Source organism: Convolutriloba macropyga, chromosome 8, assembly GCF_964194025.1.
Source record: "Convolutriloba macropyga chromosome 8, txConMacr16.3, whole genome shotgun sequence".
Classification (NCBI taxonomy): Eukaryota; Metazoa; Xenacoelomorpha; order Acoela; family Convolutidae; genus Convolutriloba; species Convolutriloba macropyga.
In genome coordinates, this window is record NC_134475.1 from 56,620,444 (window position 1) to 56,635,159 (window position 14,716).

Below are 14,716 nucleotides of genomic sequence, written 5' to 3' on the forward strand. Positions count from 1 at the left end.
AATAGATGCGCTAGCAACCCCAAACTTACGCGTCTTAGTTTAGTTTAATGAAACAAACTCTATGACTCACGGTGCAAGAATTCAATATTTGCCTGTAATTGAACCAATCTGATCTGAAACATGTAATCGAAAAATAGCACAGCTCTCCTTTTGACAGAACGATTGTTGTTATTTTAATTTGAAACTTTAACAACCTATTTACAAAATGCCAGATTTAGCTTAGCGGCACTATAACGTGTTAATCTCGCCACCATTATGATAAATATATTTTTGCTGTGTTTTGCTTATTGGAGTTGGAAACATGCAGGTGCATATTTTGAAATGCCAGATCTCATGACAGTTCCAGATTCATCCGTGCCAGAATTTTTTAGATACAAAGCCGAATTTGTAACTTTCAATCTTGTGATCCCTGTGAAGTTACGGGACTCTACAGAAGTCAGTTTAACTTTTGAAATTCTGACCTGATTAATATCTCGAGCTGCTGCGTGGCTCTCGATTATCGACTAATGCCAGATTTTTTCAGTGACTTATCTCCAGATTCAAGTAAGCTACACTTAATGGGAAAGAACCAGCACCAGATTTTAAACTTCAAATCAGGTACTGATATAGGACAATCAAGTATTTCGCAATTTAGACCACACGAAAATATAGACCATAACTTTGGTATATTTACAGTATATGGGGGTGGTCTTGGGGGGATTTGTTTTATAGCCACGAAGCTGGGACTAATATTGTCATGGGGGATCTATTCTGTTCCCCCCCCCAGGGTTTTTATGATCCCCAGTTGCAAATTATATGTTTTTATATAGCAAGTTACTATGTAAAAAAAATAAAACGTGCGCCTGGGGGTCAAAAAAAAATTTATGCTCACTAAACTGGGGGGATGCGAAACAGAATAGATCCGTCATGGGTTCTAAGCAGGTGCAACCATTGTGATAATGTACCAGTACTGGATTCGAGCCAGCATCTTTTCTTGCAAGCCTAGTGTGCTAACCATTACATCAACTGGTCTTAAGCTCACGAACTTGAGCATCACTTATACCCCATTCTTGTGTTCTGTCTTGCTCCTAAAGGTTTTTTCTAGCCAATTATACGTTGAACAGATAGAGCTTTTTGTCAAGCTATGTCAAGCCTATCTTTTGCCCAATTTACATTAGGTTGTTCTCTCTCAGCCTTCTTACAAATATAATGGGAAGGCTTGAAAGCTGGCAATGTATAATGTACAATCATCAACTTACAATTACGTGACTGATTAAACACGCATATGAAAGTTTGGTGGATCTTTTCCGTTTGTGCCCCCTCAGTACGTTATGCGCCCCCCCCCCCCCAGATACAGAGCACGTGCCATTACATAGTAAATCATTATGTAAAAATACGGCACGTGCGTCTTGAGAGTGCAAATAATATGCACCCACTAAACTGGGGGTGGGGGCACAAACGGAAAAGATCCGAAAGTTCTGTTACGCCAGATCTCTACAGTTACAGATTCGACAACGACAGATTTTGCAATGTACAGTGTCAGACTTCAAACTTCAAAATTCAGACTGACACCTCAAATAGCTGTGCGGTCCACGATTTTCGCCAGTTTTTCTGAATGACTTCATCAGAGTCACGTAACACAGGATTTCAAAAAAGTTTGAAATATGCTGCAAAGGAAGAAGAGCGCTTTTCTTCTATTAAAATCAAAAGTTATAGAAGACATGTGATGACTTTTGCCGGCTGAAATGTTTTCACCGCTTTTTTTTACTGGTAAATTCATTTTGCAAATAGACACTGTGAAACCAAGTCGACAATCTAAAACTAATCCCAAAACTACAAAAATGAAGTGAGAAAAACTATTTTGTTGTGTTCACTTTTTTACCGATTCTACGCCCCTAGGAGTATAAACTAAAGCCCTACGGTACTCTTCCGAAGTTTCAGGGGGTGCGGTGGGAGGGTGTGCCGATTTTCAGGCTTTCAGGGTAGTCGTTACCAAGGTTTCGGATCCATGGAACCATTCCTATGTTTAAAATAAGTACATCTAAAAATGGACAACTAAACGCGGTTTTCGTCTTTTTCATTATTTCATGGGGTCTTTCCCGTTATACATACCCCCTCTCGCTCGTTCCAGCTAAGTGGTCATATAAAGTATAGCCTCCAATTACCTTAAGCATGTCATAATAGGGAACGGAGGCTGTAGCTAACTAACATTTCATTGGGGTGAAATATTCTGTTCTCCCTTTGAAAATTTTGTCGGGCGCGGACTATCAGAGGTTACAAAAATCTATCTCTAGAGCTGTTGTTGTTTTAGAAAAGAGTTGATAAAACGAAGCCTATCTGTGCTACTAACACTGTCTTTGTTGAGAGTGGACAAAACAAGCGCAGTGTTCGACTGCTGTCATAACCGATACAGGAGTCTATACTACTGCAGGGGTGGACAATGTGTGACTATGACTACGGATATTACAAGAGAGCCAATCAGAAAGTAGAGAATGGCACAGTAAATTTATTGGAGGAGAATGACACAGAGGAAAAGGCGTTGAAACGATCAAAAGTTGAAAAAATGTTTAATGAATGGGTTCATTTGTGGGGTCAGCACCCCGAAGGTGAAAAGAAGCACACGTGAACAAACTTGCTTGTAATAGTACAAAACTAAACAAAGTTGTTGAAATCAAGTAATAGAATCCTAGAATAAACCAGTGTAAATGTTTATGACTGGAGTGATAGTTTATTAATGCACGAGTAGTTTGATAGTTTATAGTGACATGGTTAATGAGTATGATAAAAAGTATGGAAGATAATTTGAACGCGACCTGCGAAAAACTGCGAAGTTTGTCTTGAAAATGGCGTACAATTTAGCTATGGTGTTAACAAACACGAATTCTTTAAATTCAATTTTCACTATAGATTCTACGGAAACTAGAGCGAGGTTTTTTAGCGTGTTTGAAAAAGTGAATCTGAGACCGATGTAGTAGAATTTTGGTCTAAGAAAAAGAGTTCCAGGAGTCCGTTAGAAAAGAGCGCGAGCAGCCTGGGCACTGTTATAATTGTCCTTCGCTTCCCATATAAGACTTCAACCTGGGCTATATTTTTAAGTATGAGTCAGAAAATAGTTCGGGTCTTTCCCATTATGCATATTATTTGAGCCCTCTCCCCCAGATGGTCGTGCCAAAATAATGAAACGTTTCTCTGTAACGGCGGGCGCATAACGCACTAGAGGGAAAGCACAAACGGAAAAGCTATCGTTTTTCAGGTCAAATATCAAATTCTATAATTTGAACAGGTTTGTTGCGATAAAGTTTTCGGAATCATTCTATATTTCGAATATAACTGGGTCCCATTATAGCCCCCCCTTAAAATTATAGCCCCCCATTATTGTAAAATTACCATGATTGGGGGGGGGGGCTATAGGTTATCTGACCACTAAGCGGGGGCTACCCACTAAGGGGGGACATAAACGGCAAAGATTTATTTTTGAACAAGTAGAGCTCTGCCGCCTTTAACAGAGCCACAAACTTAGCCCAAACAAAAAGATGTCTGCTCTCAAAATCTCAACAAGTTGACACTGCTCAGATTTGACACTGACCAATTTTTAAGTCTTAGAACATCTATTGTGTTCTGGACCGAGCTTAGCGGGCATACAGCTTTTGCATACAACCTGCATACAACCTGCATACAACCTAGAAGGACTGAAACCTAATGCCACACAACTAACCTTTAATCCTTTTTTCACTTTTAGGAAACTTCGTTGTTGAAAATTGGGGTCTTTCCCATTATAGCCCCCCATGAAAATATAGCCCCCCATTATGGTATATTTACCATGATTGGGGGGCTATAGGTTATCTGACCACTAAGCTGGTGGGGGGGGGGGGGGCTATAATGGGAAAGACCCGAAAATTGCTGTATTGTTATCTTTGCCCAATTGTAAACATAAATAAGTGGTCAAAACTAAGCGTTTCTGCATTATTATACGACGAAAATCATCGCATTGCTTGTAATACTCAGTTTGTTTTTGTTGTGTCGTGACTCCAATACATTTGAATTATAGTAAAGCTATTAAGTTTTCAAAAATGTGACGTGACCTTCTGGGTCAAAGTGTTGCTACAAAATTAGTAGGAGTTATGTTGAACAACTCAGAGGGTCACGCCACATTTTTGAATTGTGAGACACATTTTCAGAAACAACTGACAAATTCGCAAAACTTGAAGTCAGATATTTATTATAGTAAAGTTCTTCATGCCATAGCGAACCGTGTTATCATTACACAAGGTAACCTTAACTTAACTGCTTTACTATTAAAGTGTCTTGGAGTCACAACACAGCGATAACAGAATGAGTATTACAAGCAATGTGATGACTTTGGTCGTGTAGTATTGCAGAAACGTTTAGTTGTGATCACTACATGTTCATAAATGAGCAAAGATAACAATACAGCAATTTTCAACAATTAAGTTCTCTAACAATTTATGTAGTAAAAAAGGATCAAAGGTTAGTTGTGTGGCATTAGGTTTCAGTCCACAAGATCACAAGGAAAACTGTTTGAGAATTTATCGGGAACTTTTTATAGGGCACTTTTTCAAATCTTTAAATGAATTCCCGGACAAGCCAGGATTCAGAAATTCATCATAAAAACAAATAAAACCAAAATTATTTTAAAGCACACATGAGAACTTCTTTAAATGTGCACAATTAAGAAAAGAACACTTTTAAAATATCTTATTTTGAAAGAAAAAAGCATTTTTTGCCGCCAAAATTTAACCAAAAGAGTCAAACCAAAACTTCTTGGTGGTGTACAATACTTATAGATAGGAGATGCTTCAAAAATAGTAGGGGTTATGTTGAACATCTTTTATCTATAAAAGGATTGTACACCACCAAGAAGTTTTGTTTTGCCTCTTTTCGTTAAACTTTGGCGGCAAAAAATCTTCAAAAAAAAAAGATGTTTTAAAAATGTTTTTTCCTTAATTGTGCACTTTTAAAGAAGTTCTCATGTGTGCTGTAAAGTAATATTGCTTTGTTTTCTTTTTGTGGGATGAATTTTCCTGACTTATCCGGGAAATCATTTAAAGATTTGAAAAAGTGCCTCATAAAAGGAGCCTTGTATTTTGGCTGAAAGAAAAATTCTCAAACAGTTTTCCTTGTGTTCTCGGAAAGTAAAGAGAGCTCATAAACTAATAATAACTAGCTTTGACACTGACGTGGATTAATATATTGCATCCAATTCATTGTTTTTTGTACCTTGAGTTTTTGTGGTAGAAAACTTTTAAAGAATGAGTATGGTGCAGACTTTAGCTCGCTTATGAGAAAGTTTCTAGCTACTCTGTGGGGCAGAGTGTAGCTCGTGTATGTGCCAGAACGTGGCTCGTCTAAGTTAAAGAGTTTGTGCGTCTATGAAACTGACCTTGGCTCAACCGTAATTACCTGGTACGTTTACGTTGCTCGATATAAAATCCTGGCTTTTGTATGTTTTGAACGCACCGTATTCTTTATGTGCGTTCAAGAAAGTCTGCTTCATAAACAAGGACAAATGAATACATCGTCCTGGCCTTGGATTTGTAAAACCCTTTAGACTATATTTCGCGGCGGTATTACAATTTATTTGTTTTAAGTGCTGTTATTTTGGCTATTAGGAGGAAACCTCTCAAATATGTCTTTCGCCAACAATCATGCAAGAATTTTGGACTATATGAACCCATAGATGGTGTTTGGACGTAGTTGTCAGGACAGCTGAATTCTGTTGTCTTTCCCATTATGGACCCACCCCCGTTATGTTATATTTATAGTAATTATGGAAATTATATATATGGCCACTAAACTGGTACGGTGGGGGGGGGGGGGGGGGGGGAGTTGTTATTCATCCCAAGTCTCATCGCAGAATAAGGTAAACCGGGTTTTAAGCTATATAATAGGGAGCAATAAAGTACCATAAATGGTAAAGGTCCATGCTAAGTTTGAATCAATTTTTTTTTGCTTTTTAGATACCCTAGTCGAGACCTGGAATTATTAAAACCTCCGTCCTCGACAGATTTAGGGTATGAAAAGAATTTGTCTGGACCCAATGTGATGTCCTGAACTTTGGCTGGAACTAAAACAACCGTCCTAGAATTTGGCTGGAACTAAAAAATACGTCCTGGAATTTGGCTGGACAATAAAATTGTCCTGGAATTACGTTCGCGACCGTTATAATGACTTGTTTTCAATTTCCTTCAAAGGTAATGACTTGTTTTCAATTTCCTTGAAAGGTAATGGCATGTAGCGCAATTGGCTAATCATTGAGTGAGATTGGAGCAGGTCACGAGATCGAACCCACATGTTGACGGAACTTTTTAGCTTGCCTCATTTTTGCATATGAAAACAATTTGGCTGCGTAAATATTGAATTAAAGTACACGGTCGAGGACCCTAGTTAAATTCGAGGCTAACTCTTTTCATAAGTTCATGAACTTATGAAAAGAGTTAGCCTCGAATTTAACTAGGGTCCTCGACCGTGTACTTTAATTCAATATTTACGCCCCACCTGGAATTAATAGGTCGCTTTTCATAAATTCCAGGTCTCGAGTTGGGCGGTATAACCGACTTTAAATGATAATAATATTGATCTGTTTTATGGTAAGAAATGTACCATAGTGCATCGTTTTACGTTCAGCTGGTTCATATGAGAATCTAAAATGTGTAATATGGGGGGATATTAGTAATGAACTAACCAGTAAAAAAGGTGGTATTATCCGAACTGTCAGCTGCTCGTGAGTTGAAGAGTACAATAAATGTTAGAAGCAGCAAATTTGTTCCTCCTCTCAAGTTTTCGAAAATCTGACCGAGAAATTTTTTCATGATCGAGTAAGTTGAAGTATTTTTTCACCTAAAACATACTATATATGGTTGCGTCAATCTTTATGCTTATATTTCAGCAATCGTTCCGAGTCCGCAGACAAATAATCGTCAATAACTAACTATATTTCAATGCGTCAGAAACCACGTGTAGTTACTAAAGTCTAACTGAAGATAAATTATGATAGGAATTTTGACTATGTGTAGCTATTTTCATTAAAACCTGCGATAGTTTTAATCTGATTTATCTTTGCACTAACCACTATATATGTAATTTCTGCAAAAAGATGAAAAAGGGTCGAATCATAAACAAAAGAAAAATTTCACTTTCATATGGCTTGTTGATTTGGCTCACTTTTTGTCCAACTTTTGTCTTGGAGTGGGCAAATTCACTATTGTCGAACAAATCTTATAAGATAGTTGCTCAGCAGTTCACAATCAAAGATTACAGATTCAACATAATAGATAATAGTACTGCTACCTGGTAGCATTCGAGTAGGACTTTAAGGACCGTGATGACCCAATCAGTATGTTTTGTGTCCGTTGTAGCTTCGTTAATACAGTAATACTAATAACTAGCTTGAAATTTCTATAGTTTAATAGTCCAGTCTTCAATAATCTTTAGTTAGCCACCATTAGAGAATGAGAATAAGTATTTAGCATGTTGTAATGATAATAGTGACCCTAAAAAATTATTTCAAGAAAGCTTGGTTTGCGCAAAAAGGTATTAACACGCATAATTTATACTCATTAATACTAAGATCACGATGATAAAATCCATATTCATTCGAGGCTATGAAGGTGGTTGCCAAAAAATTAAAAAGCGTTTCTTACAATGGTTTGGACCTGATGATTTTAAAATTCAGCCTTAAATTCGACTTATTGCTCCAATTTTGCAACTGATTTATTTCAAATTTGAAAAGCAGGTTTTCTTGGAAATTTCACTCGTCATTTGTGCAAGTTTCACAACTATATTGTTTCTTTTATTAACAAGAGAATCTGTTTTAGGTCTGAACACAATTCGGTTTTCCCCTGAATTCTAGCCCTACAGGTGGTAAAAACTGATCGATTATGAAATTGGTATAATGAATTTACTATATTTAAACAAAATAGCACTCTTTTTTTTTATAATAGCAGAATGAAAATTGCTCAATAAATCGACTCTCTGTGTTTTTTGGACAGTCAAACCAAATTGTGCAGCATAAACAATTTGCAGTGCATAAAACGTCTAATTTTATTTTCAGTATTAATTCAATTTGATACAACTAAAAATGTTTTCTGTCAACATTTTTGTTTTCTTTTTTTTTTTAAAAAAAACAATGGTTTCTGTCAGTATAAATGTGCTTGATCTTGAAATTTTTAACAAGCAGTTGTTGCAATGAAAAAATTGTACGACTTGAAATGTATTTTATGTTAAATTATGACGATATTGTACACAAATCTTATTTAAATTGCATATATGTCTGCACAAATGCTAAAATTTGCTTATTGAAATTGATAATTTGCAGGTTACTTTTTTCTCGGAACATTAAGAAAATTTCAAAACCTTGAGATTTTTTGAACATTCTGTTCCACGCACCAAATAAGACGCGCCCTCTTGTTCATAGCAGTGTTTTATAATCCCGAGGGAGAAGAAAGTGTTTTAGAGCAATACGTTGAACGAAAATTTGTGTCTATATTTTTGTAAGGTTTATTGTTTTTTCTAAAGATTACCATTCGTTTTGAAGTAAATTGTTTAATGGCTAATTTGATGCAGGATAAGAATTATTGAGCGTGTTCTATATAAAGCTTTTGATCCCCAGCTTTGACGCATATTGTAGAGATCTTTAGTTTATAGTAGAAAAATCATTCAAAATTTGTTTATAACGCTATTGAAATTTGTAAAAATCCTAGTGACCAAAACAACAACTAGATTGCAATCGAAAATTAAGTCGTAGCAAGACCAGTGTTGACTTGGAGAAGGCTTGTGTCAACTTAATCCCCTCCTTCCCACTTTAAGACGTAAAACTTCAGTGGATTTGTATCATTTTTTGCAGTTGTATTACGTAGCTCCAAATTTAAAAGTGTAGGTGAAAAACACGCTACAAGCTAACAAATTAAGAATAATAATTACAATGCCAGCTTTTATCAATTGAATGTCAGCTTTAATCTTTGAAATTTTTATGGTCGAATCTCGACCTCAATAAAATTTCATTAGAGAAAAGGTAGTTTTGTACGGAAGCAAATATTTAAAAAAACACATTAAAAAAATTTGCCGAATTGATAAGGCCAGCAGATAAACAATTTGCAGCGCTTAAAACGTCTAATTTGATTTTAAGTATTAAGTCAATCTTAAACAACTAAAAAATGTTTTCTGTCAACATTTTTGTTTTCCTTTTTTTTTTAAAAAACAATGGTTTCTGTTAGTATAAATGTGCTTGATCTTGAAACTTTTAACAAGCAGTTGTTGCAATGAAAATATTGTACGACTTGAAATGTATTTTATGTTAAATTATGACGATATTGTACACAAAATTTATCTAAATTGCATATATGTCTGCACAAATGCTAAAATTTGCTTATTGAAATTGATAATTTGCAGGTTACTTTTTTCTCGGAACATTAAGAAAATTTCAAAATCTTGAGATTTTTTGAACATTCTGTTCCACGCACCAAATAAGACGAGCCCTCTTGTTCATAGCAGTGTTTTATAATCCCGAGGGAGAAGAAAGTGTTTTAGAGCAATATGTTGAACGAAAATTTGTGTCTATATTTTTGTAAGGTTTATTGTTTTTTCTAAAGATTACCATTCGTTTTGAAGTAAATTGTTTAATGGCTAATTTGATGCAGGATAAGAATTATTGAACGTGTTCTATATAAAACGTGTTCTAGTCAGGTCAGGCGTTGTGAATTTGTTGAAGTAACAAAACAAAAAAAAGCCTGAAACAAGCAACCTGAATAACAGCTAGAGGAATCAAAATTGTTTGCCCTTATATCTCTTTTTTGAATGCCTGCTCTGAAATCTAATAGTAAAACGTGCATAAGGTATCTTATGGAAAAAATCAAATTCCGTCAAAGATCGCTTTTTAACTTCTATTTATATTAAGATAGGTTTCAGGCCCTATTGGGCGATCTGTCGAACTAATAAGTAAATCATAATGATTTTGACAAACTGGAATCGTGTCTAAAAATAATTGTGAAAAAACAACGAAACATTTCCACGGATTTAGACTGCTCGAGTTGAGAGTTATTTTTAATGTTTGAATTATTAAATAAAAATTTTTCTTCAAGCTAATAATACAATGAAAAAACTAATTATGGTCTACGTAATTTTATACTAAGCACAATAACTGGATCAAAAAATATGAAGACATAACCGATGGTTTTCCTACGTAACAATGTCTTTGATATATTTTTTAAAAAGCAGGGAAGTACAACCTTAAAATAACCACAAATTTGTTGTAGAAAAAGAAATGAGTGTTGCATGTTTAATTGCATTATTTCTGCCAGCAATCGATTTTGGAACTCATAATTAGTATTCTAAAGAAAATCAGAGGTAATGGCACGTGAGATAACTCTTATTTTCTTATGTTTAGGTAAAAGAGCATCCCTTTCTTGCTAAATTGTTATAATGGCAGTTGTAACTGTTTTTGAAAGTTCTTTAACCAGTTCTTTAACTTGTTTTGAAAATTAGTGGTTTTTAAAATATAAATCAATCACAACAATTTGACGAAATATTCAAAAAATGACGAAAATAACAAAAAAAACAATAAAAACGAAAAAAATGAAAAACTTTACAACTCCTTTAGATGAGTTTTATTTAAAACTCTTTTATTTAAAAATCATTTGTGAAAGTTAGCGGTGTAACAAAATATCAGAATCCCTCACCTTTTTTCATGCCATTGATAGCTGCTAGTCAGGAGCATTTATTGCCTTTTAACCTCAATAACCGAGCAAATGGCATCGCAATCACCGACAAACTGACAATGAATATCAAGGTTTTTAAAGAACCAGGAAAGCAAGATTCAAAATATCACTTGAAATTCGAAATTAATGGATTTCATTGTATATAACAGTAGCTGTAATGCGAGAAAGCTAATTGAACTGAAAAACTTCATTAAGGAGCTGATGAGGCCTGAGATTTTTCAAGGTGATTTCTGTTTCAACAGGACCAAAAAAACAAACAATCATGGACAAATTCGGAAGTCTGCTTTGTCTTCAGCAAAACTTATTGACCTACAAAACCAATTAAATTATAACTAGAACCATTATTGATATTCAATCAATTTTTGCAACAAAGCAATTGGGACCTGTCATTGATGAGACTAGAAATAATTCGACTAAAATGTCCATTCTCAAGCTAGATTTGAAAGGAGGCTACAGACGTCATTCAGCTGAGGAAATGCTTTTATGTTCAAAAGGTTAAAAACTCAACTAAACGAAGTTAATTATAATGAATACAATTTAAATTGAACTCACGCACACGAATTCTGTTGATGAGTGATAAACCCTGCAAAAATTTGCCTCTCTGGTCTTTTGCCATCAAACATATCTATGAATATCTCAAGGAAGACAACGTCATTCATTAATACGCAGAGGTATACCCCAAAATTTCCGCCTTAGTAAAATTGGCTTGAAAGTTAGATACATACAATGAACGTAATTAGGAGACATTCTTTTTATCTTACTTTTCGCAAAAGAAGTTCCGCCAATTTTGCGAAATAAAAGAACATTCGGTGCGAAATTTAGGCAACAAAACTTGGAGCACTTTTCCGCTTAATTTAGGTATCCATTATTTGCGCGCATTTTGAGCATGCAATAAGCACTTTAATAAAGTTTTAATTGAAGCTTTCAAAGCTTTGAAGTGCTTTAAATACATGCAACTACAAAAAATGATATTTTCCAAAAATTCCCTCGCACATCAGAGGTTTTGTATATCAATGTGGGTCTGGCTGATTTTAATAAGTAGTAATAAATAGTACTAATAAGTAGTAATAAAGTACTATAAGTAGTAATAAAGTAGTAATAAAATATTCTTAGTAGTAATAAGTTAGGCTAAATTAATTAAATAGTAATTAAGTTAGGCTTAATTGCGGATTATATGCGAAATCGAGCGTCATTGCGTACGAAAAATCGTTACAAAAATGGAGCAGATGCGTGAGACAAGCCGTGCAAAAAATAGGTTATAAAGTTTGTACTTGTATTTCGCGGTTAGGATTGGGACACTTTTGCGAACACGGGATTCTAATTTCTTTTCCAATTTGCCGGTTTCTGCTAAAGTAGCTATTTTCCGCAATATTTTTCCACTTTCAATGTATTAACATAGTAAAAACGAACACGAGATACACGCATCGGGCATATCTGCCCGTGACAATTTGGGTATACCTCTGCGTCGTAATGTTACCAAACAAAAATGAAAACTAGAAAATTCCTCAAAAAGAACACAAAAAGTGGAAAATTACTGATTTAACCGATTTTTTTTGTCATTAACGTCTTTTCATTTTAAACAAGGCTTAAAACTAATTGTAAACAAAAAACAATAGTTTATTACCGAATAGGCCCTTTGATATCTGTTAACTTTGAAAATACAACCCTTTTTTATAAGACAGGCAGATAATCAAAAACTACGCAACTATGTCTCAATTCATAATTAAAAAATTGTGTAAAGGTAAACAAAATTTGAATTATCAACTCAAACCAGGGATGAATTGTCCCAAACAAAAGTTAACTAGATGATATAGCGTCCAGTGGCCCTTGTATTAGGCTATGAATAATCTTACCTCCAATTCTTCAAAAATATCAAACAAAAGTGTTAGAAATCCTTTATAATCGTATGAAACCTGTATTGCTATTGAGCGTATTTTAACTTCTTTTCCTCAAAAAAAAAAATAAAAAAATATGAGCAAAAAGTTTCCAAAAAGTGAAGAAAATGGTAAAAATGAGCCACAATTTCCACTAAAACTTTAAACTCCGATAACTCTTGGAAGAAGACAAAATTTGAGAAATTTCTTTTGTTGCATTTTTCACTCTTAACGGGCTAATGATACGACTAGCAACTCACGACTCTCAAATTATCGATTAGATTTATTTGTCTGAAAAGCAAAAAAGAACAGTTGAGCTCATAGTTTCTCCCCGCGGAAAGTGGAGTCGGAACGATAATTTCACAATTTAAGTTCTCGAAGGCCAATACCAGAATACTTACTCGCAAAGGTTGAAGATATAACAATCTCTCAACTAGAATACTCGAGCCCTGATAAGCTTAAATTGGTATCACTTTTATCTTTTTTTTTCATGAAATACATTGATCGGTCTAAATTAAGTGATGAAAAAGTTTTTAGCAACCGTTACATCACTCACTTATGCAGGGCTCTACCATGATATCTCATTTACACAAAGATGTAGTTAACAAAAAGCGAGTCGTTAAATTTTTACCTGATTTCATAAGTCAATTGCAGATGATGTGCTATAGTTTTTAGGTTTTATCACACTGGTCACGATTTGTGTATAGCCTGCAGGAGTACATTTTGATATACTTTAAATAGTGAACCAAAATTGAAAGCAATTATTGTCCGTAAGGTAGTAAAAAAACACAAAAACAACAAAGTTCTGCAAACATGATGAAAAGAATGGACTGTTTATTCATAGGAAGTATTGTGACCATGCATTGTTAAAGTAAAATCAGCCCCACAGTTGCGTTTGTTGCTGATTCTGGCTTAATCGTGACAATTTTGGGACAAAAATCCATTGACTTACTGATGCAATTAAGCGAATATCCTTCGGAATTGTGTGCTCAACAAAACAAAAATCCACAAGCATTGAAAAAGATTCGTGTACATTTAGAGGACTCATTTTTTGTTGTTTTTATTAAAATATAGCAAGAACAAGATCTTCTTGCGTTTCATGAATGCTTTATTAATGAATTCTTGAACCTCATCCCGTTCTATTCTGCCCCCTCCACTCCCCAGAGTTTTTTCGTGCCTCAGTTACAGTTTATGTGTTGTTACACCCCTCCCCCTCATCCAATGGGGGGGGGGGGGCAGAATACATCCCCTCATCCATGATAGTTCATATATGGGAACATATATCAAGAAGTCAGAAAAAAACATGGATGATCTTGTATGAAATCAAAGAAAATTCAACACGGGAGATGAAAAATAAGCCAACTGTGCCATTTTAAGGAGAGGTTTTTAAGCAGAGGTATCTATTATAATAATCATTTTCAATAATGCAATTTAAAAAATGAATAACAGAACCAGTAAATGACTTCCTACATAACAGTATTTCTTGATGATCGTACTTACGTGTTGTTGGTTGACTATCTCAGTTCCCACACTCTGAATCAGACAAATTCAGTGTAAAATGTGATCTGAATCAGACACTGAATCAGTACTGATAACTTCTGAATATTCAGATTCAGTACTGAAATTGTGTTAGAGTTAGGTATGAGAGAGTTTTTCAGATGCGATCTGACGCCTATGTGAAGACTCCTTTTAAAAATTAAATTTAGAGTAGGTGTTAGCTATATCGAATAAAATGATCTGTTCCCGAACAGACTAAAAATGTATTTTTTAAAAGATAAATTATTCAAAAAATTTTTGACACTTTAATTCTGCTAATTGACAGCTCTCAAGTGCGTTTTGACATCAGAGCCCTGAAAAATTAACAATTCAAACTATTTTGAAGAATCAGTTTTTCTAAAATGAACGCCATATCGTCCAAACACAAAAAGAAGAAAAATGTAACTGAATCTGTGGTTAGAGACTTGAAAAATAATTAGGATTTAAGTTACGGAAAATAAGCCTTTCAATGGCTCCTTCGGAGTTGGAGTTATGACATAACAAGAGAATTATGGCAGTTGAATATTGAATTAGAAAGATAATAGATTCTCAAAAACGTCAAATTTTCTGCCTTCAATTATCTCCTTCAAACAA

General features: G+C 34.6%; 1 protein-coding gene and 1 long non-coding RNA gene across 3 annotated transcripts in view; one reads left to right on the forward strand and one right to left on the reverse strand.

Annotated features, from left to right (window-relative positions):
- The window catches only part of LOC142344211 (gamma-aminobutyric acid type B receptor subunit 2-like), a 34,240-nt gene extending 20,060 nt beyond the window's left edge, over positions 1 to 14,180 (reverse strand). Inside the window, exons 1-2 of one of the 2 annotated variants that reach the window (XM_075395760.1) lie at positions 14,087 to 14,180; positions 6,683 to 6,837 (exon numbers count right to left, since the gene is read on the reverse strand). In XM_075395760.1, coding sequence (XP_075251875.1) covers positions 6,683 to 6,809 — 127 coding nt within the window. In that variant the 5' untranslated portion in view covers positions 6,810 to 6,837; positions 14,087 to 14,180. Of the gene's footprint in view, positions 1 to 6,682; positions 6,838 to 13,217; positions 13,267 to 14,086 lie in introns of those variants that run through there. The other variant, XM_075395761.1, reaches the window with a different exon arrangement.
- LOC142344210 (uncharacterized) lies at positions 1,694 to 2,887 on the forward strand. The gene is made up of 2 exons (XR_012759252.1): positions 1,694 to 1,825; positions 2,291 to 2,887. It is a non-coding gene; the product is annotated as an uncharacterized LOC142344210 (long non-coding RNA).
- Positions 14,181 to 14,716: the final 536 nt, after the last annotated feature.